At 36.6% G+C, this 26,138-nt stretch overlaps 3 protein-coding genes across 3 annotated transcripts; 1 reads left to right on the top strand and 2 right to left on the bottom strand.

Moving 5' to 3' along the window:
- The first annotated feature begins 562 nt into the window (after positions 1-562).
- LOC144442909 (FAST kinase domain-containing protein 5, mitochondrial-like) lies at positions 563-8,238 on the top strand. Its single transcript, XM_078132284.1, has 6 exons — positions 563-2,015; positions 2,744-2,838; positions 3,753-3,912; positions 5,195-5,402; positions 5,945-6,059; positions 7,093-8,238. The coding sequence occupies exons 1-6, from the start codon at positions 563-565 to the stop codon at positions 7,180-7,182; spliced, it is 2,121 nt and encodes a 706-aa protein (XP_077988410.1). The 3' UTR covers positions 7,183-8,238.
- LOC144443262 (tripartite motif-containing protein 2-like) lies at positions 7,039-13,715 on the bottom strand. The gene is made up of 2 exons (XM_078132692.1): positions 13,540-13,715; positions 7,039-11,598 (listed from the first exon to the last, which is right to left on the bottom strand). Exon 2 carries the CDS (start codon positions 11,592-11,594, stop codon positions 9,486-9,488), a length of 2,109 nt encoding a protein of 702 aa, XP_077988818.1. The 5' UTR covers positions 11,595-11,598; positions 13,540-13,715; the 3' UTR covers positions 7,039-9,485.
- A 1,994-nt stretch (positions 13,716-15,709) lies between these two features.
- Positions 15,710-24,820, bottom strand: LOC144443504 (caspase-8-like). Its single transcript, XM_078133000.1, has 6 exons — positions 24,720-24,820; positions 23,197-23,547; positions 22,657-22,892; positions 21,401-21,793; positions 20,344-20,556; positions 15,710-18,813 (listed from the first exon to the last, which is right to left on the bottom strand). The coding sequence occupies exons 2-6, from the start codon at positions 23,514-23,516 to the stop codon at positions 18,212-18,214; spliced, it is 1,764 nt and encodes a 587-aa protein (XP_077989126.1). The 5' UTR covers positions 23,517-23,547; positions 24,720-24,820; the 3' UTR covers positions 15,710-18,211.
- Positions 24,821-26,138: the final 1,318 nt, after the last annotated feature.

Here is a 26,138-nt window from a genome sequence, read left to right as displayed (position 1 = left end):
GCATGGAGGCATACTCGAAGTAAAAGGAGAAAAAGAAGGTATTCGTTTATAAATAACACCGTCGAGAATACTTTATTGAGATTATATAGCTTTCTACTAGGCTTCAGACAGAAGTTTAGTGCATGAGATCCCTGATCCTGGCATCATGATCAGAAATCTGAGATTGCAACTCAGTAGCGTGGATGTATTTGTAGAAATTGTACATCTTTGGGTGTTTAGTGTACTTTTGTTACAAGTTAGAAAACATGGACAGCGATATCTGTATAACATGTAGTGGGATAAATGTCCAGCAACTTGAATAACAATCCAATGTAAATATCTTGTGCAACTGAACAATAGAGGTATACGTCCATGACTAAACCATGGTAAAATACACTTCAATAATTTTTGTAAAAAATATTTCCGTGGTGATATTGATATTAGAATTTTGCATACTGTTTGTGTGCCTAAAAAAGCTTGTTCATTGCTAAAAGTACTGCACCAACTGTGCTCATGGGCTTTTTTTATGTTGTTTGTTTACAGAGACTATTAAAGCTCAAGACCAGAAAACAAAGATTTCAACATGATAGCTGTTAGAAGACTTTCAGGGAGGTTCCTATCAAGATTCACTTGCCAATCTCAGATATTAGTCCGAGACACTAGTTCTGTGAAAGACTCCTCATCTTTGGAGAAATCAAACCTTGGAAAACAACCAAGTAATTACAACAAGCAGGAGACAAATAAATCAAAAACAGTAAATGTGCATAGTAGAAGCGAGTCTGAAAAACCCAACTCCAGGATATTGGTGGACTATTTGGTAGGAGCTGACAATGAAGGCGATGGATTTGACCCCAAAATGGCCCCTAGGGGCTTCTATGCAGATGCACCCAACAGGACTGCTCATATCACTACCAAACAGTGGAATAGCATGGATAACGAAGCCTCTCTTCAAGTTCAGCAATGTTTGAATAAACTAAGCATTATAAAAGATAATGTGATGGTTGATGAAATTGTTGAAGCATTTCGTCTCATAAGTCAACTGGGAAAAGTCTACTGTGCACAACTTGCATGGGACAAAGGATTCCACATGCTTTGTGAGTATGCCATGGAATTTTGTACACAGTTTACAAATGAACAACTCGTGGATGTGATAGTTGCTTTGACTGGTGTTAGGATTTCTCCAAATCATCCAATGTTAGCAGCCCTTGAACAAGAGTGCATAAAGATAGCACATCACTGGGATACCAGGACTCAGCTTCAAGTGTCAGATGCATGGCGTGTCATAGGTCGAAGTGTATCAATGTATAACAACCTGGTCCTCCAATACATTGAAAAGAACTGGACTGCTTTGAATAAACATGAACTTGTACAATTACTGTATATCATTGGTGAACATCGTTCTTCTAACCCCAGCTTGATGAGTAAGCTAGAAACATTACTCATGAAATATGTATATGAGTTTACAGTCAAAGAAATTGCTATTGTATGTTTGGGATTTTACAAGTCTAAATTTGCAATAAGAAGCAGTACTGTACTGCAAAGCTTCGGTGACCATGTCAGTAAAAACATTCACCACATAGACTCTTTTAGTCTAGTCAGCATACTAAAGGCATTCAGATACTGTCATTTTAGACACAGGGCATTGTTTGATGGTGTAGCACACGCTGTGACTCCAAAAATCAGTACGATGTCATCCATTGCTGCAATGCATGTAGGTTTAACCTATGCATCCTTGCATTTATTCAACCAACCTTTGCTAGATGCCATAGCTGTGAATGCTGTAGACAAAGTTGATCAGTGCCGAAGCAAAGACATTGCTAAGTATCTATGGACGTTCTGTTCTCTTAACTATCAACCTTGCAATGCAGATGACTTCTTCAGCGTGATGATTGATCAAATCTTCCTGAAGAGGAGAGAATTCATGAGTCACCCCGAACATTTTTTATCTTGTCTTGTCTCACTGGCTTACATCAATAGATACCAGTATGATTTGATCAATTTTGCGCTTGGTCCTACATTCAGACAAAGCATAGCAGGTAAATAACAAATTAATTTCTGTTACTCATTTGATGATAGAAGGTATTGTCTACAATTTGAGTAAAAGTGGAGGTCTATGGTTAGAGGAAGATTGCTCATAATCAGCGTTTAAATTATTAAGTCTCCATGATATTAGTCTGTAAGGTACACCTTGACGGGGCGCCCTCACACATCAGTCAACCCCTCCAGGTGAGAGGGTGCCGGTGAGAGCAGAACGGCACGACATATCTGACAGTCTACAATGGTATCTGATTATTTCTGATTGATTGATTGATTGATTGATTGATTGATTGATTGATTGATTAACTGATTGATTGAATGATTGATTGATTGATTGATTAAACTCCATTATGCCAGAGCCTCCCAATATTAGGAAACTTCTATTGTCTATGGTTCAACTGTCAAAATGGGTACCTGGTAGGACATGACAACCAAGTGACTTACATGTAGTCAGAATCCTCTGCGTTTCATTGCAGGAGATATTTTATCCTTCACAGGTAGTCAAAAGCCAATATCACATTATTATTAAAATGGAGGTGTAAGGGAGGGGGTGGGGGATGGTGGGGGGTCAGTGTGCCTTCTAAGCCAGTTTGATATGTGCAACTGATGCACACAATTTGTACAATGTTCATTCTAGGATGTCATGATTAGGGGTCACTTGGGGGCCCTTCCATGGAAAATGAGGGGGCATTTCATTGTCTAAATGGAATTTCATTTCATATTACAGAGCAGTCTAGTTTTGAATTGAGTCGTAATTTGTTTGTATTGGATTCAAGTGTTGGGATAGAGTGTCCTGACTATACTGGTAACAGACTACCTCAGGTAAGCGCTTTTAAGAAATGCTTCCTATTTCTGGCAGTGAGAGAGCAGCCAAGTTCTTTTTAGTACTCTTTTCATACTTTGTGTTGTACATACAGACATACATTAAACATTTAAAGGTAGAGATGGAGGTCCATTGGCAAATTTTGGTCATTGATTAATTTTATGTAGTCCATTTCCACACAGCATGCAAAAAGCTATGTGTCAAGATCAGTGAGACTGATCACAAGCTTTTATGTTGAGATGGACACAATAAAGATGATACACAGCCATTGTCTTACACAGTGTCTGCTCCTTATTATAATGATGTAAACAGTAGCAGCATGCATACTAATGTACTACTCCTGTTAACATTACAGTAGACACTTGGTAGACTTGGTAGAATTGTTCATTGTTCATGTTGAGGACAGTCTGCCCTAGTCTCTTTATCTCTCTCTATATACATTTATATATACACCCTGTCTATGAACTGTATGGAGCTACTACCAATTCATTGAAACATATACTGACTTATCAACCAAGTTATAACTGTGAAAATGTAAAGCTAAAACATTTTAAAACAGGCGAGAATGGTACATCCTAGACACAGGTAGTGATCTACAGTGACCACACAGACCAGACAATCACATTCATAGTGAGGGGTCAATCTCTCTGCTATCTGTATTGTGTTTTTCAAATGTTGATGATGTCTGAGTCAGAGGCACCCTGCAAGGACGTCACCAAATTTTGATAAAATGTGGTTGTTTCAGGGCAGGCTAAGAAATTTCAAAAGCATAAAGGACCAGGAACTGGCTTTTATATGGCAAATTTTGGATATATTTTAAGAAGTTTGATTCTCGGGGAAATTGATTCTGATTAATACCAGCTTCTTCTTTTTAGGAGTAATAATAATTTTTGACATCTTTATCATCATCTAGGGGTTCATTAATAATCTACCCCCCAGAGTTTTTGGAAATGTTAACCATGAGCTGAAATTTCGACAAGAAATGGCAGAGTTGACAGCATTGGTACAGGAAATGTGTGGCGGTACTCAGTTTTTTAGATGTAACTTTATCCTACCACACATTACTACACTAGGTAAGTAAAGTCAAAATTTTACATACTTTACAAAATATTCTGTATTTTCCTATAATTTTGGAGAATATATTATTAGAGAGATTAAGCAGAGCTTACAAGAACAAGATGAGAATGACAATGTCATCGTTTTGTGCCATGCGTCATCAAAATGTGCAGACATAAGACGTTCGATTCTCATCAGCAAACCTTTTTTGATGAGAATCCAGCAAGTTTCTCGTAAGTCAATGCGAGAGCACATTTTGGTGTAATTACCCTCCTGTTTACCATCAAATTTCACCAAGCATTGATTCAAGATATACTTTAGCTAATTTGTAAAGATCTAAGTGGAATTACACCGTGATCTGCTAAAAATGTACACTTTAAATACCTATAGTACAAAATACCATCCTGTGATTGTCGCCGTCTCCACTGTCAACATTCAATTTCAGGTAGCGTTTTGAAAGTGTTGCTTTAATTATTTTTGCCATAATGAGAATGAGATACAGATGAAAAATCATTTGTCGTCTCGTTCTAATAAGCTCTACTTAATCTCTCTATTCATGGTTCCAGGAATCATTCAGACAGTGCAATACATGTATAGCATTCCAATTACTGTTCCAAAGTAACTATATTGTACTGTTCTATAATTTTGTTCCTAAAGTGAAGAATTGATGTACAACGTGACAACCAATCACTAGTCGTGTCATACAACCTTCCATAATTTTGTTGAAATCAGATGAAAACAAGATGTATTTAGAACAATCTACAGTTATCAGAAAATGTATTGACAGTTGAAGTTTATTTTATACAAAAAGTGTCAAAATTCAATTCAATTTTATGTATAAATCTACCAACACATCAATGGGACATCATTTCAGAAGTGTTAATGTGCAGTAAATGTTATCCTTGTAGGGACTTTGAAACTACATTTTTTGTATTTATAATGGTGTACTTGTACAGCCATGTTGAAATTCTGACACTTGCCATTGTGGTAAGTCAAAGGCCACACAGGAATTCTAAAACTAGCCACAGTGGTGTGTAAAGGCAACCATATTGAGATTCTGGTGCTTGCCATTGTCGTGAGCCAAAGGCCATGACACAGGAATCCTTAAACTAGCCACAGTGGTATGTAAAGGCAGCCATATTGAGACTCTGATGCTGCCATTGTCGTCGTCAAGGCCACCACACAGGAATTCTAAAAGTAGCCACAGTGGTATGTAAAGGCAGCCATATTGAGACTCTGACTCTTACCATGTATTGCCATATAGTGTACGAGTTATTGTTGTTGATATTCTTATTACAGATATTGAAATGCATCTGGATAATAATGGGATGTGGCTGCCTATTAAAAGGACTATTGTAACAGCTGATGTACAAACCAAGAAGAAATCTTTATATCCAATGCCGGGAGTTGCTCTACAGCTAGACACAGACTTGCTGAATAAACTTACTGGTAATAAATATACAGAGACTGGTACTACCCAGGTAGAGAAGGATAAACACTATCAGAAGTGAGTATATGTACATACATGTCTCCTTACCAGATAAAATAAAATGAACTCGTAAAAAGCCAAATACATGATTTATATTGTGTTTAGGCGAAGTATATCTTTGTGAAAGCAAGATGTAACAGACTTATCTGTCAATTTAATATGTTAACTCAAAGATGCATGTAGCTCACATTTTTTGCAAATGCATTCAACACATTAGTAAGTGTAAGAAATTACATGAAAACAAGGCAGGAGTACTCATAGCATGATAAATACCTGACTTTGTGTTCTCTAACAAAAAATAAACATCCAGTGAATATAACCTCAACACTTTCATGTCAATGTAAAGTCACTGAGGTTAAAGGTCACGGAAGTCAAAGAAAATATTTTTTTGTATAATCAAATTTGTGATGTAATTTTACCGTACTTTCCATCATCATCATAGTAATCTTGATGGGCATGAAATGAGCTTATGATAGAACTGTCACTGTCATCAGAGATACAAATTTTTTTTTGTCATCTGGAACAAAAAATTGATATAAAATTATTTTATCATACTATAGGATAATCATCGTTATCACTAGTAGAAACCATCATAGATATGAAAGTGAAGAGCTCCTTGGACTCCAGGTCATGAAAAAAAGACAGTTACGTCGTCAAGGTTACAAATTAGTGGAGGTAAGAATTTACATTTCAGTCACTACATTTCAGTCAGTCCATCAGTCTGCAAAATTAAAGACTGCCTTAACATGTCAAAAATGTTGATACATAACATCAAGAGTCCCTAACTTTTTAGTAACTATGGCAACAAATTATTAAAACCGATGACTAAATCTCTGAAATATGGTAACCCATTGTTGAATACAACCATAGAGTTGTTATCGTCCAATTTTCAAGACTTTCAGACCATGCTGACATTCAGCTTGTCTAATTCTTGTCCCAAAATGTAAGAGAACATCCGAGCGATGAAAAAATTAATTTCACCATTACTGGGTCATGTACATGTTTCCATCAGAAAATTCACGATATTGGTGATATTAACTTGGGGTGGCTTCAAATTCTGGAGTAAATGGTTAAATTGCCTTCAAAATTGCTTATCAAGCATGGGAGCAGTGTCTGCCAAGCATCAAAGATAGCACTTGTAAAGATTGGTGGTCACATAATGACATGTATAGCACCTCAACAGCTAAAACAACCTGAGTGATGGATTTGAACCCAAGTCACAGGTTCAAGATTTTTCAACAAAGAGACATCCTTAGCAGGGCTTGAAATTAACTTTTTTCTTTGGTAGTCCTAGTGGGCTACCAATTTCAGAAAATGGTAGCCCAAGGATAGTGACCAATAGTCTTATATTCCTGAAATGAAATCAGAGTTACTCTGTTGGAATGTGCTTTATTGAAATACTTTCTGTATCAGTAAAGCTTACATCCTTTCAATCATCACATGATGGTTAAACCACTTGCCTCTTACCACTGCAGTTGGGGTTCAAACCCATTAAGGGTTTGATTAAATTTACCACACTATAAGTTAGAAGAGTGTCGTTCAGTTTGACTATACCGAACAACGCAGGTTTTCCCAGATACTCCAGTTTCCTCCTGTATTAACACTGAACCCATGAGGGATGGCACTGAATGACTACTTGGGAGACAAATGTTTATATACTTAAAGAACTATCCAGTATAAATTTTTTTTTAAATTTAATTTATTTCAGATCACTCACTTTGAATGGTTTGAGGCTCAGAAACAGAACAAAGAAGATTGCATACTGTGGCTGAAGAAGAAACTACAGAATCCAGCATAGTATAGCTGATGAGAAAATCGACATGTGTGGCAAAAGACCACTTGTACTCAATATGCTATAAAGTGGGTTATTATTGGAGCGTCAACAATTGTAAAATGTGGCTGGAGAAGAGGCTACAGAATCAACATTGTCAAAATGATGACGACAAGATGAGAACACAATGTGTTGTTCAGATATTACAATGCCGGTTTATGTTAGGGAGCCAACCGTATTCATGTCCACATTAAAACCTAGCCCCAGTGTCAGCCCTCGGGTTTAATACAAAATTTGTATCAATTGTGATTAGACTGTTCATGTTCACATTCTGTAGGTTGTATTTCGGGTAATGTGAATTTAAACTTTAGCTCTGAACTTATGTCTGTTTATTTAACTGACAGTTTTTGCACCTGAATATTAAAATCAGCATGAAAAATTAAGTAACCTTCGCTAGTAAATTCTCAGGAACTACAAGATGGTTATAAGATGTGAATCAACACATTACTGCATGCATGCACAATGTTGTCAAAAACTGTTATCTGCCAAAGTGTACAAAGTTCTGGTCAGTGTTATTTGATTCGTTGTACTAAGGTCCCATATATCAATGATCTGCGTAGTCTGTCCGGTATGCCGTGACAGGGCGCCCTCATGCATCGACCAACCCCTTTCAGTGCTAGCTTATAGGCATGACATGGTATGTAGTGTTCTACAGACTATCACTTGCAAAGACTGGGAAAATTGGCTAATAAATACTGTGAACACATTTATTATAGTGCACAAAAATTTCAGTGAAAAGACTAAATTTCTACGTCTGTGAGAGACTGACAGTATAAAATCATGAAGGGGGCTGAGAACATGGCAATTGTGTAGTGAAGCTGGAAAAGGGCTTGTTACCATGGCATCGAATAAAAAGAAGATAGATAGAATGAAAAGGAGAGGCAGAGAAACATGAAGAAGGGGATTTTTTTTTTAATTTTAAATTGACCGACCAACCCATAGTTGGCATTAAAAAGTAATGAGAAACATTTTTTAAGGGTCACGCTTATGCTATGTTTATTAAAAATCTTTTCTTGTATAATGCCAACAAATTGTAAACAAATATTGCTTTGTTTATTTACAGACTCAATATACTATGTTTTCCAATTTCTTGTTGTATAGTAACTTTCTATCATTTTGTGTGATTCTGAGGTAAAATAACAGAACGCCATGACAAGTGAGTGCCAGCGCTGCGCAGCGCCCTGGGTTAGTGCGAGAATATTTGTCTCTGCTGTCATATTTTCATGAGCAAAGCAAGTGAAAGTGCAGCAGAAAACACCGCACACTTGAGTGCAAATATTCAGAGTACTTATACTGGTACTTGTGCATCGTGGCTTTCTGTTTTTATGTTTATCCAAAACTGCAAATTTCGAGAAAGAAATGTAACATGTTTACACGATTTTGTGTAATAATAATAGCATTTGTAATACTGTGCTATATATCCTATAAAAGTTCATAGGCACTGAACATTACATGGACTAATAATTTGCATACAGGCATTCATTAATGTTTTCAATATGGCATCGCAGTGTAAATATGTATGGGCACTGATGTCAGTAATCGGTGGTATAAATCAATTACTATCTTCTCTTTCTCCTGTACTTGAGAGATGAACTATTATTTGTATAATCAGCTATAAGTCACTACTGTGACAGAACCCCATGACACACGAGTGCAGGTGTGGCATACTCAGTGTATTTGCACGAGTGCTTGCAGTGTTCTCTGCACCTGTACTTTCATGAGCATACATGTAGCGAGTGAAAGTGCAGCCGAAAACACTACAAGCATGATTGCAAATACCCCTGAATACCCACACTGGAACTCGTGTGGCATGGGGTTCTGTTATTATTATGTACATATGTACATGTACATGTATTTCTAAAATGGCAAATTTCCATAAAAATTATACGGTCACATGATTTTGTGTGTAGCAAATGATTGCGTCCTCATTTGCATATCATTAGCATGCAGGTATGCAATAATGTTTTCAGTATTGCACTGCAGTGAAAATACCACTAGTACCAGTGCAAGTTATCTCTTGTACATATGTAATACTAGTTGGTTTCTCAGGTTGTTGCAGTCTTTGTGCTGTGCAAGCACTACTGATATGTCTACTTCTGTCATTGCTTGTATGACAATATAGTGTGAGGACTTGGATTCTGGCTACCTCTGAAGTTTCTCCTTGTTACTGTTTGACTTGAAGCAGTATGGTCTCTCAGTTAAATAAATGGTTCTGTACATCTTGCTGATGTCTATAATTCAAGTCACTGTACATCAAGACACACTTCAGTCTAACATTTGGATCCTTGATAAACACGAATGCAGTGATTTCCAGCATCAGCTACAAACACCTTCGTCAGCATCTCATTCTCAACGACGACAATACCACACGGCCACTGTAGCTTATCACTCTCATCATCAACACGACAGATCAGTTTCCCATCACTTGAGAACATCTGTACACAGTGATTACTGGTGATGAAGATATTATCGGACTTGTCAACGGCGACACCTCTTGGAGTGTTGAACGGATCATCCTTCTCACCAAACTGCATCAAGAAATTTCCATCGGAATCCAGGAGCTGTACACGTTGGTTTCCTGTATCGCATACAAGTAGTTGGCCTTTGTTATTAGTTGTTATACACCATATGTCGTCGAACTGACCAGGTTCTTTACTTCGTTGATGGCTTCCTATTATCTTCTCGACACTGCCATTAGACGAGATCACCTTTATCGTATTACAATCTGCAACAAAGACCTTACCGCTTTCATCAACACATATACCCTTTGGATTCAAAATCTGACTATTACCAAATGAAGCGATATGTTTGTATGGTTGGTCGCAAGACGAGGTTGTAGACACTGTAGCAGCAGTCGTCTCTGTAGCAGCAGTCGTCTCTGTAGCAACAGAATCTACAATATCAATGATATGGATATTCTTGTTGTTAGCATCAGTTATTGCAACTCTCTTGCTATCTAAGGCTGCAACATCTACTGGGTCAAAACGACGTGATAGGTTCTCCAGTTCAAAGTGGTTCTTATAGTCGCCATTCCCTTCCAGAATCTGAACCCGGTTGTTAAATCGGTCTGCAACCACAACAGCACCCTCTGGAGTTACCGTCAATCCATGTGGACTTGCCATTTCACCATTACCTTTGCCACTGCGTCCGATTGTTTCCACCAATGAGAAGCTTACAGTATCACTACTTGACGATGGTGATTGTTGCTTTGCGGTTCTTGGTGTCAGAAACGATAACATCATGGTTTTATGCAGTGCTCCTATTGGTTCACAGTGAAGTAGTGTCTCCAATTGACTGTTTCTTGCAAATTCAAGGCAGACACCAGAGCTCGAAGTAGATTTTGCAAACTTTTCATCAAGCATCTCTCTAATCGTATCTGTTGCAGGTCCTGATACTGCTAGGAAATCCACTTCATTTTCTTCTTTCAAAACCCGTGAAGTGAAATCGATACATCGTGACAAATCTGACAAGACGTTCTCGGAATGATTCATGTGTGACTTGATTAATTCTTTGTCTGCTCGGTGCTTGCTGTTTAGTTCCTCCAGTAATGCAGTTTCTTTTTCATGGATTAAGTCAATAATCTTCTTGACTTGACCTTTCAACTCTTCAGCAGCTCTTTCTCTGTCTTGATCCAACTGCTCATTGAGAGTACTTAAAGTGTGACGAAACTTTTCTATGGCCGGTTTCCTTTTCTTCATCTTTTTTATTCCTTTGCGTAGTTTTTCTCTTTCTTTCTCGTTAGCTTCTTTAATCTCGAAGATTTTGTGTGTCGTTTCCTGTTTGTTGGTGAGGTGGTCTTTCTCTTTACAAACTCTACAAATAGTCATTTTACAGGTGCTACAGAAGTACTTCAACTTTTTCCTTGAATGTACCTTGCAGTATTCAGTCATCAACTGCTCCTTTGAGGAGTGACACATGAAAAGCTTGGCAATATCATCCAAAACTTCCACTTTATGATACTTAGTTTTGTCCCCCTTTTTATGTTTTTTGTTGCACACGTTACACATCATATTTTTGCAGTTTCTACAGAATCGTTCGGCGACATTGGGTTCCGTTGTATCTGGACATTGATAACATGCTAGTAGGCCATCTGAAGTCAGACGCAGACAACTTTTAGCCATAATGTCGGAAAATTCCAGTAGATCTTTTAAGAGGTTGTTATCAGGTAGATCTTGTAGACTCTGACTGGACAGGTGATGCTGACTCCGGCACTGACGGCATTTGATTGTACTGCCCTCTGGTGTCAGCAGTTGGGATATGCAATGTTGACAGTAGGAGTGGGAACATGGCAACCGTTTTGGATCAGAGAACATCTGAGAACAGACCGGACAGATCAAAAAAGCTGGTATACTAGTTCTCATCTCACTGGAAGCCATCATTCACCTGAAATGTGTATTTGAAAAGAAAGTCTTATAAAACAAGAAGTAAATTGAGAAGGCATATCTTTCTTATCTGAAATTTTATCAAAACAAAGTAGATAAGCTTCATTTTTTTTTTTTTAAAAAAACATCAGTAGTTGGCAGTTACGTCATGTCATTTCCCCAATTTGTTATCATGGCTCCCAACATTAGCATATACTCTGATTTATGACATTATTTTAGCTCATGGTGGTGTCAGTAACCTTGGGATAATCTCAGACCACTAAAGATAGTGGTCTGAGGTATAATCCATTGGGGTTCCCCCATAGTCATTTTACTCGAGTTCCCAAACAGAAGTATAATATTACAGGAAACTGTGCCACTTTTATCACTTTACCCTTTCTATTACCAGGTTTCTGGGCCTCAACCTTAGCAAAGGGCTGCTATGATTAAAGGAACTGTCTAGTCAGGCATATAATTATTTTAGCCTAGAATCCATGCAAACAAGGATTTTGAGTTTGTTGAGATGGGAAATGAACTTGGCTAATAATTACTTATGCCTTGAATTGGTTACTGCTGTCAATTTACGTATGATATGAGGTGATAAAATATCACCTCGGTAACTTACTTAACTCATAGACAGTGGAGAAGCCATTGGTAATGCTTAACTTTGAAATCTTGGAAGTTATAAAGAAGCTCTACTGCACTTGACATGTGTTTTGGCCATTTCGGGAATTTCCTGCATGAGTCTATTGGAAAACCTCTGTTTAATATAATCTCGTTGTCTTGACAACGGAAAACAGTGCCAAGACCAAAGATTAGGGTATTCATGATGTCACCACCAGACGTTTTCACATTAATCTCTTGCAGGAAATAAAAAAAAATAGCAAGACATAATTTGTAAGTGCAGTGGGGCTTCTTTATAACATTTCAAAGTTGAAGTCAGAGTGAATTTGCTAGTGTGATAGAGAGGGCATCAGAGACTATTCATTGCACCAATGAAAGCCAAAAAAAGACCAGTCCCTTACTACAACAACAAAAATTATACACTTTACATATAGGAGTGGTGTACTTATTCTCATATAATACATGTATATATGTTTGTTCAATCTCTACATACCAGGTGGTTGAAATGACAGTTGACCTTGGATAATGAGGGGAGGGGGGGGGGGCACTGAAGGGCAAACATCCATTCTATTCGTGGGTATTATCTACAAAAATAGTCTAACCCATTTTCATTTGAAAGTAAAGGAAATAATAAAAATGACACGTGCACCACCGTACTTTCCAATGACATAACTGTGATAAACCATGCGCTACTTCCATGAATATAAACTAAGATCCATAATATATATGTCAGAAATCTTAGTTCATAAAAACCAAAACTCAAAAATGACACAGAGATAGCTTCATTAGTGTTAACTACGTGCAATGATAAATTGTTATAATTTATTAAGACATATCTGACTTGGTTGTCTAAGTCTGGATTGGAAATACATTTTCTAATTCTGCTGAACATATATACTGCCTCGGGAGAACGATAAAAAATAGTCCGAATAGATTTCTTTCTCGATACGGATGTGGTATAATGAATTCTGAAGAGCTGAAACCAGGTTTCCACTGAATTCTGTAGTTGGTTATTTTGTGTAGGATTTTATTTTCACTGCGATGTGATACTGAAAGCGTGAACGTCATTTTTAACAATACGGAAGTACGGGCATAGGGCAAAAATATTAACTCTCTGAAATTAAAAAGTTCTCCGAAGACTTGACATCAGAGTTATTTAGATTAATTAAAAAAAAGAAAAACAATCATGGTCAGTGTTTTATAAGGTGAACAAACTGTCCAAAGTTCAACTGAACGAATCAATTCAATGAGTTCTAGATGATAAGGACATGTACAGACACTGCTAACTCGGTACCTACTAGTTTAACGGTGCTTGTATTGTAAACTGTAACTCACATACCTTTAGACACAGCAAAGTTTGCGACGATAACGTTCGATTTGGACAGCAAGTGCGAAGTTACTTCAAAGTTTCTGTGTTCACGCTTTTCTATAAATGTCACACACACTCGTGACTATATATTCAAAGGTAATATAGCCAAAATTGCTTGGGACACCCCCACCCACACGTGATTTGTTTGGTACGTAATGGGAAAACCCGGAAGATTAGTAAAAAAAATATTTTTGTTTCATAAAATTGACGCATGATGGCGCTATTTCTTGCACCTACTAACGGTTTGACTATATATCGCTCTAGACATAGACCCTCCACCCTCCACTGGGTGGAGGGTCTATGCTCTAGACGAATACGTAAACATGTAATACGAAGGAAGATACAAACAACTATTAAAATGTAATAAATTTAATAAGAGAGAATATTAGTTGAACAACTAGCCAACGATATTATGGTAAACATTATATCAAAATTGAGCAAAAGGAGAATGAATGTTGCGACGAGAATGAGTCAGCTTAGAGTTTCATCAAAACATCATTGTACCCGTGACGCCGGGCCGTGACAACTTATGATACATCCGTGCTTTTACAAACAGAAATGAAAATATTGTTTTTCCCCTCCGAATAAGGGAAATGCCAGTTCATTAAGTAGCCTACATTGCAAAATACAAGCCTTGATATTTCACATTTCACCGCACTGCTTGTATTACCTTTGTAAATTAATTTCACGTTTCATTTTACATGTAATGATCGGTTGACCCTATGTAAATTTCGATTGTTTGGTACCAGATTTGGAATGTAACAAAAGTGCTATGAAAAATGACGATTTTGCTGGAATAAGTTTGGTGGTCCTAGATAAAGTGCGTTAGTAAAGTACGTTGGTATCGAAGACATGTTGAAAAAGTACGTCCCGTATGCGTACAATAAACTTTCAAAAATGTCTCCACTTTTAAAAAAATGTTGACACTAATTTACAAAATTTGTTTTATGTTATGAATACAGTATACAGTGCAATTGAATAAATAGTTCACTGGAAAACTGCAATTTCGTGCAGGTATTTTTGGCGGGAAAAGTGAAGTGGCAATGAAAAGGTGAGTCGATTGAACCTTGCCAAATTTCTACTTTTTAGTAAAGGACACACTTTTTTAAACAGTCAGTCCACTAGTCAATGTAGTATTTTGCTTTCTTGATAATCTTCTTGACTGAGGCAAAAGAACATTTTGAACAAATTTTGTGTAACCGGATATGTAGACCTAAGTCAAAGGGACACGTAATATTGCTTAGATTGCTGCTTTCCTAAGAAAACATCACGAATCATGCTACTACAAATGTATCAATTTATGCTCTATATACGTGTTCTTTCCTTAGAGGTAGGGGAAATGTATTCAAGTCAAAACGTTGTCATATTTAGACTCTAGACAAGGAAAACAACAATCTAAGAAATACTACACGCCCCTATGGTCTAAGTTACATATGAAGAGTATCAACTAGGCTTTTTCGGATGGTCAGACAGTCACAGAAATGATAGCATACCGTATACGCTAACGTTCAAATGAGCAAAAGATATATACAAGCTAATAAGGTGAGTTTATAGTGAAAAACTGATGAAACTATAGTCGACATATGATGTGCGTGATAAATGGTCTATAGTTGTATTCATTGATATTATCAACTACACAAACTACTTGCCTATTCTTTCAATACACAATTCGATATAGACATTGCATAGTAAGTAATTCCCCATCCTATGATGCAGACTGTAAGATACGTCACACCACCGTTCTTCTGCGTTATTCGGCCTTCTCTTTTTTGACCGATGAGGGAGCCCCAACACGACGAATAACTTGTAACCTTCAAGTGTATTAACCATGTGAAGTATTGTCGAGTTGTCAATTGTCGAACTTTCAAAGTAAACAATCTTAAAAAATTACAAAGTATGCCCATTATTGCCCGATTTGCTTGTAGTTTATTTCCACTCCTTAAATAATTGCAAACTGATATAAAATGTACATTGGATAACAATGTATTCAAGACATTTAGCACAACAAACAAAAATAAATCCTAAATGAAGAGTAAATTGATGAATGGTATTCTATCATACGTGAAGCAATCCTCTCTTCAATGATTTTGAATCATGGTAATTAAAAGAAGTTGTTTCTGTGACATGCCTCAACAATGGAACCAGTACGTTGTTATCAACCCATTTAATAAATACATGTATACATGTACACCATTAAATGAAGGGCACACTACGTTGATTACAATCCAAATAATGTAATCCTAGCACAGGGAGCCCAGGAACCATGTTACAAACAAACAAACACACAAACAAACAAACAAATAAACCAAACAACTGTGCATGAGTAAATGGAGTATCATTTTAAACTCATGGAAAACTGTCTATATACATACTTTCCCATTTTGTGCTCAAAGCACTTTACAATTATTACTCCTGGCACAGATCTATAGTGGCACAACAGCCCTTTATACTTCCTCAACTCTCTGGGGAGCATTCAATCCATTGCAGCCTATATAAGTGCACATGATTAAAGCATTCACATTGCAACCTCTATCCTACCAGGTCCCCAATTATATAGCTGGGTTGACTAATGATGCACAGACATGGTTCAAATCTAGTCCAAGGACTTTAGCCACTCAGAAAAAAAACGGCTGCGATGGGGCTCAAACCTGCAACCTGCAGAGATTCCAAGCCGGCCACACTAACCATTCACCCATCATGACTCCACTTATACAGGCTGGTCATACTTCTGTAAACAATACACTAATTACAATCACAAAATATCAAGTCATGGTCAGACTAAAAAAAAATATCTTGGAGGGAGCAACGCAGTGGTAAACCTATACATGAGTTGTCTAAATTTAGTTTATTGTAACTGAGAACGGTTGGAGCTTTCTCGAATAAAGTAACAGCAAAATATGTTTGTTTCTGAGATGTACACTAAATTAATCCAAAGAGTACTATCTCAACCTATCTCAATATCATGATGTAAGAAATCAGAATGGAAAATGTAGAAGGTATATGATTATATTAACGAAGATGTGTTGTACCCATGTCATAAAAGAGTGGTTCTAAGATCCCTATCTTTTTTCAAAAATGACATGTTGGTAACTTACCACCGATAAACCAATAGTGGTTGATAAGGTTATATTGAAAGGAATTGAGAACTGTAAATGTAATAATTTTAACTCAAAAAAGGTCTTGAATATAGTCTTGCAAGGTATCTACCTCTGTTAGTCAACAAAATCCTCTTGCAACAAAAATTGAAAAGTTGAAGAGTACTGAACATCAAAAGTTTACATCATAGCAGATTGAATCTGCAAAACTTAAAATTCATTAAAGGGTAACACTACCCTGGGGAATAAAGGTATTTTGATAAACTTTTGGTTCTGGAGAGTCATTTCATGATTTCACATCACGTAAATTTTGCACATGTGACAAAAAACACCAAATTGACACTCTATTGTTCTAACACTGTTTCACTGTTGCATCATGGGACTTAGCAGACATGAATATGTATTAGATGACAAATACATGCATGAATATTTATCTAAAGGTAATAAGCACTTAGGAGTCATGGATATGTATTGTTCATCTAATGCATATTCATATCTGCCAAGTTCCATAAGGCAACAACACAGGACCACTGCGAAAACAATAAAAGTGAAAGCGAGTTTCAATTTGGCGTTTTTTGGTAATCGCACAAAATTTTTGCGATGTGAGGTCATGAAATGACTCTGTAGACTCTTGAGCCCAAAGTTAGTGAAAATACCAAATTTATTTCCTGGAGTGGTGTTCCCCTTTAAATTGTTTGCTTCTAATAATTATTTTCAGCAGTTCTCTGATAATGACTGTTTTCTGTGAAGACTAATCTATCAGCAACATTTATAAGACATTAAAAAGTATAGTAACATGATATTTCTGTTTTTACAACAAATCCACCCAATCTTAAAGAAAGTTTTTCCCAAACATTAAGTATTGTTACATAAATGTATTAACAGAGTGCTTGTTTGTGTACACTCATACCACTGGTATTAGCATTGGCACTGCAATGACTCTTGTTGTAAGTTTTTCACCTACATATAAAGGCATTGTTACATAATGTACGTCATAAGAATAATTACTTATATCAGTGCACACTCATACTATTGGTATCGACACTGCAGTGCAAAAAACACAATCGTGCGCTTCATGATGTATGAGTGCTTAAAAAAATTATACATGCAATACATGAGAACAAAAACATCTGGTGTCTCTTTACCGCCATTTTGTACTCATTTATTGCAGATTCATACAGATAAGTATAAACGTTATCCTTTGGATAGAGAGTTAATAAACCATCTTTACAACGTCATAGGTTTATCATTGATGGTATTTGTTCATTTGTACTTTTTAGTGAATACTTTTATTTATTACAGAATAATTTTTGTATTTAACAATCAACATCAAGTGTTCAACCTTCCAAGTATGAAGATGCTGTTTCTCTTCTCTCTGTACAGGTAACACCAATACTGGAGTCATCTCCAGAGTTGCTAAGTCAAGCCCCTATGCATCAATATCCATATTATTGCTGTCATCAGCGGCAGCCATATTTGTTTTCTGATTGGTTTCTAATAATGCTGCATAGGAGCGTGTTGCTAAGCACGGTCTAACACTGATAGTACTATAAGTAGACTTTCTTGCGTAGTGTAACCAACGGAGCCGGTACCTGTTTAAATTTATCGTCGCCCATCTCAGCAACACCACCAGACACTTCTTCATTCACTTTAACCATAATACTCATTAGATCATACTTGTCATGGTACCGTTCAATACAGTGAGTTAACATTGAAATAAACCACGATCCTTGTGTCTTGCTTCTGTACGACACAAAACCTGGTGCAGTGGCATAACCAAGAAGGAAGTCAGCTTCATTAGGTACAGAGTACGCCGCTCTAGGCTCGGGACCATCTGTTGCCCAGACACCATCCTGATGTACTATACCCTGGCACGCTTGCATAAAGAAGAGTTTGGGTTTACCATTCAGAGATCGACATCGGGTTCCTTTGACGCAACTTGTTAGGTCACTAATATCTAACGCTACGCCATCACTTCCATACACTTTGTCTTTGGCTCCATGACTCAATATACAGCATACAAAACAACTATACATTGAATGGTCTGCTCTTCCTTCATCTTCCATAAGACGTAACATTGCAGTAGAAGTCAAATTCATCTTTACTTTCACCTTGAAGCCCAGTTTCACAAAAAGCTTGTACAATTTGTCTGTAAATGGAAAAATAAAGTATTTCATTCAAATTACAGCAGACAATATCATCTGGCTAGGCTAACCTTCAGGTAATTTAGTAAAAACTTTTAACAAATAGAAAGAGAAAGTATACGCAAGCTATCATAAACCTGGAATATTTTGTTAAAGACTTATTTTCGCTTATTCACAGGAAAACAAACATGTAAAGTAAGTAGTAACTAAAAGACCTTCTTGTACATGAACACAATAATGTACCATTCTGGTACTTAGTAAAATTTAGTTTTTGAGAACTAGCTGAAGACTACAAAATCGCAAAATTTCCTAGTGGCAAAAATATCTAGGTTCACAGTATCTTGTATGCATTCTCATAACAGAAACAGAATCCTGGGTGAATTTCCACTTGTACTACATCACAACAATGTGCATTTACATCATCAATTCTATGGAGCTTCACATTACATCAAAATATTACAAATTGCAACCATTTCCAACATATTTTCTTAAGCTTGCATGGGTATAATTAGATCATTCTTCAACACTTTTCTGCATTCACCAGAATGAGATAACCGTTTTCTCTCTTCAGTCGAAGATGAGGAGAAACGAGGTCCCTTCTGTCGTACATTATTCCTTGCCCAAACAAAGACGAATATTGGGTATTAACATCTTATAGGGGTAGGCTCCATATATGATGGTCTTACTGGAGTATGCCACTCCAGGAAATCAAGGCATTTTCATAAATTTATGAATTTATACATGCTAAGAAACATACATGTTGTGTTATATGAAGCATTGACCTTACACGTGTAGGGTCTATGTTTGAAGGTAATAAACACTTAGGAGTCATGAATATTCATGTTCATATGAATATCTGCTGACTCCAACAAGACAAAATGAGGAACAAGTTTCAACTAAGGGACGATGGCAAAATGTCACATAAGCTCAATAAGCAATTTTTGTTGTTTAGTGGGGGAGGGGGTCTGGCATTAATGCAATTGCTGACCTTCATTTTCACACTTCTAACCAAATTTCGATGGAAAACTTTCAGTCTTTCAATGATAACAGCTAGTATTTACTACTGAGATATTGATAACTTGATAAAAAAATATTTCTAATGTGAAATGTGGTGCTGGATTTCTGGTAGTCTTTTTATGTGTTTACACTCATGCTTGTACATTAAATTGATCATAGTGGTGTAACCGCTATTGTTTTTATCGTGGTTTACATCATATATAAATGATTGATGTCACACTTGTGAATGTTCATTTAGGGAGAGGGGGAGGGGGTTTTGACCTAAATGAACGATGTTCGTTTGTTGAGCCTGTGCGACATTGTGCGATCATCCCTAAGTGTTTCTTGGTAATCACACATAATGTATGCGATGTAAAAATTATGAAATGACTTACTAGTTACTTAATATGCTTATTTCCTGCAGTAGCATCCCTACACTGTGAGAGGAGTCGATCGATGTGTGAGGGCGCCCTGTCCCGCCATACTACAGTCCCCATTACACTTATTTCTAACTTAGAGTAAAGACTACCGGTACTTACTCATATCAACAGTACTGCCGTGTCTATCTTTAAGCTCTTTGCTTTCTTTGATACTGGTATCCTTGTTAAATTTCTCTATGTTAAAGATGACACATATTCCTAACGGTTGAGTGTTCATCGGATAGCGAGGCATGTCATCAAAGGTCATCATCACCTGTTCTTGTCTAGCACTTGCTGGTGCCATGACCTGTGCAGGTCTATGTGTCGCCGCTGCTGCAAGTTATCAAGAGAGAAACAATACTGAATAAAGTGGCAGCCTAAAAATGATGACAAAAATACATTTTTTAAACTATCAAATGAAACTAACTACTCACAGTCAAAAAAAAAAATTATTTCATAACTATAAACTCAGAGAACATTCATTCTTACATCTTTTAACCTGTTATAATTCACCAACATTGAAATTGTCATATGGATGAGAATTGGGGTATTTTGGATTTTTTACTGTATAAAACATTTTTATCATGGCTTCCTACTTAAGAAATCAATGTGAAGCAGCATAGACCAAGACCTTGTTTGTAACTCAATACAGTGCAAAAAGGTAACATATGTGTAAAAAGTTTGTTATTGTACGTACGATAACAAACATTTGACATATTTATTAATCTTCTGCAATTTATTGAGTTACAAACAAGGACTTGGCATATCTTGTTTCAGATTTATTTTTCAAGTAGGAAGCCATGATAAAATTGTTTTATAAATGAAAAAGCCAATCCTCACCAATATGACCACCTCAAAATATGGATTACGTAATACTTTGATGTTTGAAAATTATTGTCATGAGTGATAGTAACTATAACATTCAGCTTTATGCTACATGAATATATGAGTACAAAAATGGCTTAAACATTAAATCAACTTGTTTTTCGTACCTCGGTGGGCTTCTCTTATCAAGTTTGATTCAAGTTATAATTATAAGAAATCAAATTTCACATAAATGTAAAACATTGCCATGCCATATCTGTAAAACTGCCCAAAAAATATCACCAAATATCAAATATTATCTGTTGCAATATATGTGCAAGAATGCACATTAATTTGATTACTATATCCTAACCTGGCTGATTGGGTTGCTGGGTAGTACTGGTAAACTGTGGCTGGTATTGGTGAGGTTGCTGGCTAGTACCGGTAAACTGTGGTTGGTATTGGTTAGGTTGCTGGCTAGTACCGGTAAACTGTGGTTGGTATTGGTTAGGTTGCTGGCTAGTACTGGTAAACTGTGGTTGGTATTGGTGAGGTTGCTGGGTAGCACTGCCATAGTGTTCCTGTGATGAAACTGGCGCCCAGGCTGTCTTAGACTGTGATGGAGGCACTGCATATGGGGGTTCTTGTGATGGATTCTGGTATGGCATAGCTGTCATATGTGGTGCTGTTACACCCACCATTTCTTCAGTTTCCATAGGTTGGTAAGCAACTGCGGCATCTGCATTCAAAGCAGACCTTATCCTAGCTGAAATCGAAAATTCAAATATTCATATTGTTAATATTATAATATGTATACTTGGCTTTCTTCTGATCAAATCATTAGATCTTAGACTAAAATGTTAAACATATCAAAAAAATCAACAGTGAATTTTCGGAAGGGGAGGAGACATTTAATTTCCACATTTGTGACATTTTTTTTTACCAAAATTTTTTACTTTAATAACTTTTTCACAATGGTTGTCTATTTTCTGGAACCATTTACCCATGTGTGTGGTTGTGTGTGTTTGTGTGTGTGTGTGTGTGTGTGTGTGTGTGTGCGTGCGCGTGCGTGCGTGCGTGCGTGCGTGCGTGCGTGTGTACGTGTGCGTGTGTGTGTGTGTGCTTATTTCTTATGCATGACTTAAGCCCTAAATTCTTGGCAAGTTTGTATTCAAAATCTGATTGTTTTGACCCTAATAATTATCAGTAAACACCATACATGGTAGACTGTTTGGTAGAGACTTATACGTAAATGTGTCCAAGGAGAATGCCAAACCAGAAAATAAAACTATTTTTGTAAAGTTTGCTTTCTGAAGAGTCACACAAAATGATTCTGTATCACACATCATTTGTGATGGCCAAGAAACAGTGAATTGAAACTTGTTCCTCATTCATTGTTCAGTGGCAGTTCTTGCTAGTGACACATTGTCTGTAGGATTCAGCAGGCATACATATTTAATAGCTGACATTCATGATTGTTTTAATTTGAAAATAAAAAGCACCTACAACTTATGAATATTCATGTTCTGCTTTTGCATATGCTTATCTGCTTACTCCCATGAGCCAATGCATGTCCATGACAAGAAACTACAACAGCACCATGATAAAAGACAGGACACATTTATTTACCGTTGTAATGTTGTATTTTCTTTTTGATTTCATCATTTCCAAGTGATTCCATCATTTCTTCCATCAAACTCATGTCGTCTGCACTGATTTGATCATTTTGTTCCAATGTTGCTAGTAAGGATGCAGGGTCTTCGATCTGCTGTAGTCTGCTTTTACTGATAATTCCGTGACAGTCGAACTTCATGGAAGCCAGATCCTCGGTGGTGAGATGTTGACAAATATCCATCAACAACAATCTGGGTTAGTAGAAGAAATTTTGTAAAGTACAGCTCAGTGTAGAATTTTGAATGGTATCACATGACCTTGTTTGACTTGAAGCCTGTGTCACATCAGCTGATTTGAAAGCATATATCACATGACCCTGTTTGAAGCCTATGTCATATCATCTGATTTGAAAGCATATATCACATGACCCTGTTTAATCAGCTGAGTTGAAAGTATTAAATGATAGCCTTCAAAATTTGATAATTAAAACTAATTCCCTGTTGAATGTGTGACACTTGAAATGAAATACAAAATTCTATAAATCAAGTCGTTCACCTGTATGGAGAGAATTGAGGTCCTGGTCTGCCACCAGATTGTAGTTTTGCCTGGACTTCCTTAGATGTACCCAGTCCAAGTTTCTTAATCAGATCAATCCGTTGTATCCTGTCCAATAATTCTGCTAGAAAGAGGAGTTTGTCTCCCGGACCAAGAAATCCTCGGTACTCTAATTCTTGAAAGACATCTCGAGGTTTCTGCGCCTTTTCCATTTTGCCAACAGGAATCAAGTCTCGACACAAGAACTTTAACAAGTTCAGATCTCGTGTCATCATATTCTCATCAACAGTTTTAAGTATTTTCCTGTATTTGAAATCCATGATTGCCGTTAAATCGCCAGTTGGTATGTTTCTGCAAAAATAGAAAGGAAAATAAGTTGTACTTTTAAGTAGCAAAATAAAAAAGTTAAAACTTTGGAATTCTACACATTATATTTTAGAGAAAGGAAATTAAGGGAGGGTCACTTTTTAGCACAACAAAATTTTTATAATGAGTCATTTGCATATTTTACAAGATTTACATTAAGAATTGTGTACTATATGTAAAGTAGAATTTTGTATTCTGATAATGTGTGTTGTGTCATATATTAAATCAAACATGTTTTATCCATACAGTATAGGCATTCAGTTTACATCTGGTTAAATGTTAGCTCTGTCACTTTTACTGGAGGCATTCAGTTTACATCATGTTCATTAATGTTTACTGAGTAATTTATCAAACACACAAAACCTACCAAACCTTTGGAATCTGGTCCATCAGTCTTGCTAATTAGCTACTTCTGAACTTTAGAACATGCATACACATGTATCTGCACTATGGGGTTAGGTTAACATTGCCAAAACTGAAGGACTGATCTTGGAACAAAACTAAAACTTAAACTTATTTGTACAAGCATGTGGTATTCTCCCGGGTACACTGAAGCAACGAATGCTTGGTAGATATTCATATTCTGTATGTAGTAGATGTTGAACCTTTGATAATTTTTGAAAGTCTTTAGCAGTTTGTCCTTCTAGTTTTACACAGCACTACAGAGTTATATGTTAGTTTGCAGATTCTATAAATAGCTGATATTCCTCAGATGATTTAGATGATGCTTTAAGATAGTTAGGCAGCAGATCATAGAGGCCAGTGTTAGCATTATTGAGAATTGGCATGAAGAAATGGTTGAATTGTTTTGAACACTGGAACTACCAGAATTTTAAATTTCCCATATGCATACAATACAACATAATAATAACGTTTTATTATACGCATATATACATAGTAAATATTAAAGTGTCTTGTGACATTTCTATAATGTTAGATTTATTGGTTCCACTGTTAAGTGGAATCGTACAAATTAAAGTTTCAATAATCTGTAACGTTACCAATACCTGTGATAACGTTACCATTCTTTGAACATTACAAATGAGAGTACTGCGTTAATTTTTTACTGTCCAGGAATGTGGTACATATAAAATGATGGCTTGTTGTATTTACTGTACATTATGTTTGATGAATATAATAAATGGTTGCTCATCTACCTTAAGTTGTCATTTCCAAGACCCACCGACCAAAATGTTCACCGACTTCCTTGTTGACAGTAACCTATACGATAATTAGCGCCCCCTTCAGGTGACCTTAGTGAACAAATTGAGTAGAAGCGTAAAAACAAAAGCAGAATATTATGCTGCCGCGCCGCGGATCTAGTATGCCAAAATCGCTTGCTCGTTAGTCCTCACAGACCGGAGCTCTGTTCGAGTGCGTCATCACTTATATGCGCAGTATATACGGACCCCAAGTTTGTTTGGTTTTTTAAGATCAGATTGCAAATGCGAAATTATTGTGACTATCTGTATGACTGGTTGTTCGACAAAACACAGTGCAGGGGTTAACACACATCACGGTAAAGAATGCTAGGTAGATAGTGCAGTAAAACTCAGATTTTTAGTGGTCTGAACGTAAAATGAAACCAAAACCATGCATAGTTGCACGTTGTAAAACAACTCATCGCGTACGTCGAACCCACACAGTTTAATCACGAATTAAATGTTCGCGTCCCTATCCATCAACATGGCGTTCTATGTCGTTCTTTTGTGTCTCAGAAAAAAAAGACAGACGTTGTTAATTTTTTCCCCACTATTTTTGCACTCTTCTTGACATTAAATGCTTTCCCCAATTCTATACACGATAAATTCACTAAACCTTTTTTTTTTGCAAACAAGCTCGTCGCACATCGCAAAACACTGTTCTCATTTTTTAAATGCGATTGACATGCTTTTGTATCTGGCATGGCTATCAAACAAAGTCTTTCCAAAAAAAATCATCCAAGCGCAGTCATTCCCAGTGAGGGCGCCCTACATTCTCAAGTGTCGTTTCAATCATTGAGATAACTTACCGTAACGTGGATGAAAATCAATATTTTGAATAACCCTTAAAAAGTGCATGTTTATTGAATAGTTTGTTTAAATATTTGGAAAGCTACATGAATCAACAGAACATAAGATGACACCATAGATAGAAACACTCATCGCCAGACAATGTTCTAGAAAATTCACTTCGTTATTTGCAAATTTACTTAGTACAAATAATGAAAGCAGTTGTAGAACTGAGTAAACTGTTATTAGTTAGGAAGTTGAGAAGTCCAAAAATCTATGTAGGTTAAAAAAATAATGATTTTTTTTAGTTTTTCCAGAGAACCCCTTACCCGCTTCAAATCATAACCTTTGTTTTTGTACCTGGTTTGTATGTTATTTTGTTTTCACTAAACAATTTTCTCCTATCATTCCTACGGATAATGCGTACAATCACAGACAAGTATAGATGTGTTAGTTATCTGTGGTATAATGTGCCTACTCTCTGGAGATCTCCAGGTGCTAACATTACCCATGGCACGGATCTATTACGGCACAACGTCCAATTATATACTTCATCAATGTGCAACTCAAGTTTGATTGGTTATC

Source organism: Glandiceps talaboti, chromosome 12, assembly GCF_964340395.1.
Source record: "Glandiceps talaboti chromosome 12, keGlaTala1.1, whole genome shotgun sequence".
Taxonomy (NCBI): domain Eukaryota; kingdom Metazoa; phylum Hemichordata; class Enteropneusta; family Spengelidae; genus Glandiceps; species Glandiceps talaboti.
Note: the sequence above shows the minus strand (reverse complement) of the source record. Positions and strands in the feature narration are given on the sequence as shown.

Excerpts from the sequence above, each read along its gene's own strand:
- LOC144442909 (XM_078132284.1), top strand. The coding sequence starts at position 563 with ATGATAGCTGTTAGAAGACTTTCAGGGAGGTTCCTATCAAGATTCACT. Across the intron at positions 2,016-2,743 it reads ATTCAGACAAAGCATAGCAG|AGCAGTCTAGTTTTGAATTG; the intron begins GTAAATAACAAA and ends TTCATATTACAG. Across the intron at positions 6,060-7,092 it reads AAGGTTACAAATTAGTGGAG|ATCACTCACTTTGAATGGTT; the intron begins GTAAGAATTTAC and ends AATTTATTTCAG.
- LOC144443504 (XM_078133000.1), bottom strand. The coding sequence starts at position 23,516 with ATGGATTTCAAATACAGGAAAATACTTAAAACTGTTGATGAGAATATG. Across the intron at positions 22,893-23,196 it reads CCTCAATTCTCTCCATACAG|ATTGTTGTTGATGGATATTT; the intron begins GTGAACGACTTG and ends CTACTAACCCAG. Across the intron at positions 20,557-21,400 it reads CCAGCAACCCAATCAGCCAG|CAGCGGCGACACATAGACCT; the intron begins GTTAGGATATAG and ends GATAACTTGCAG.
- LOC144443262 (XM_078132692.1), bottom strand. The coding sequence starts at position 11,594 with ATGATGGCTTCCAGTGAGATGAGAACTAGTATACCAGCTTTTTTGATC.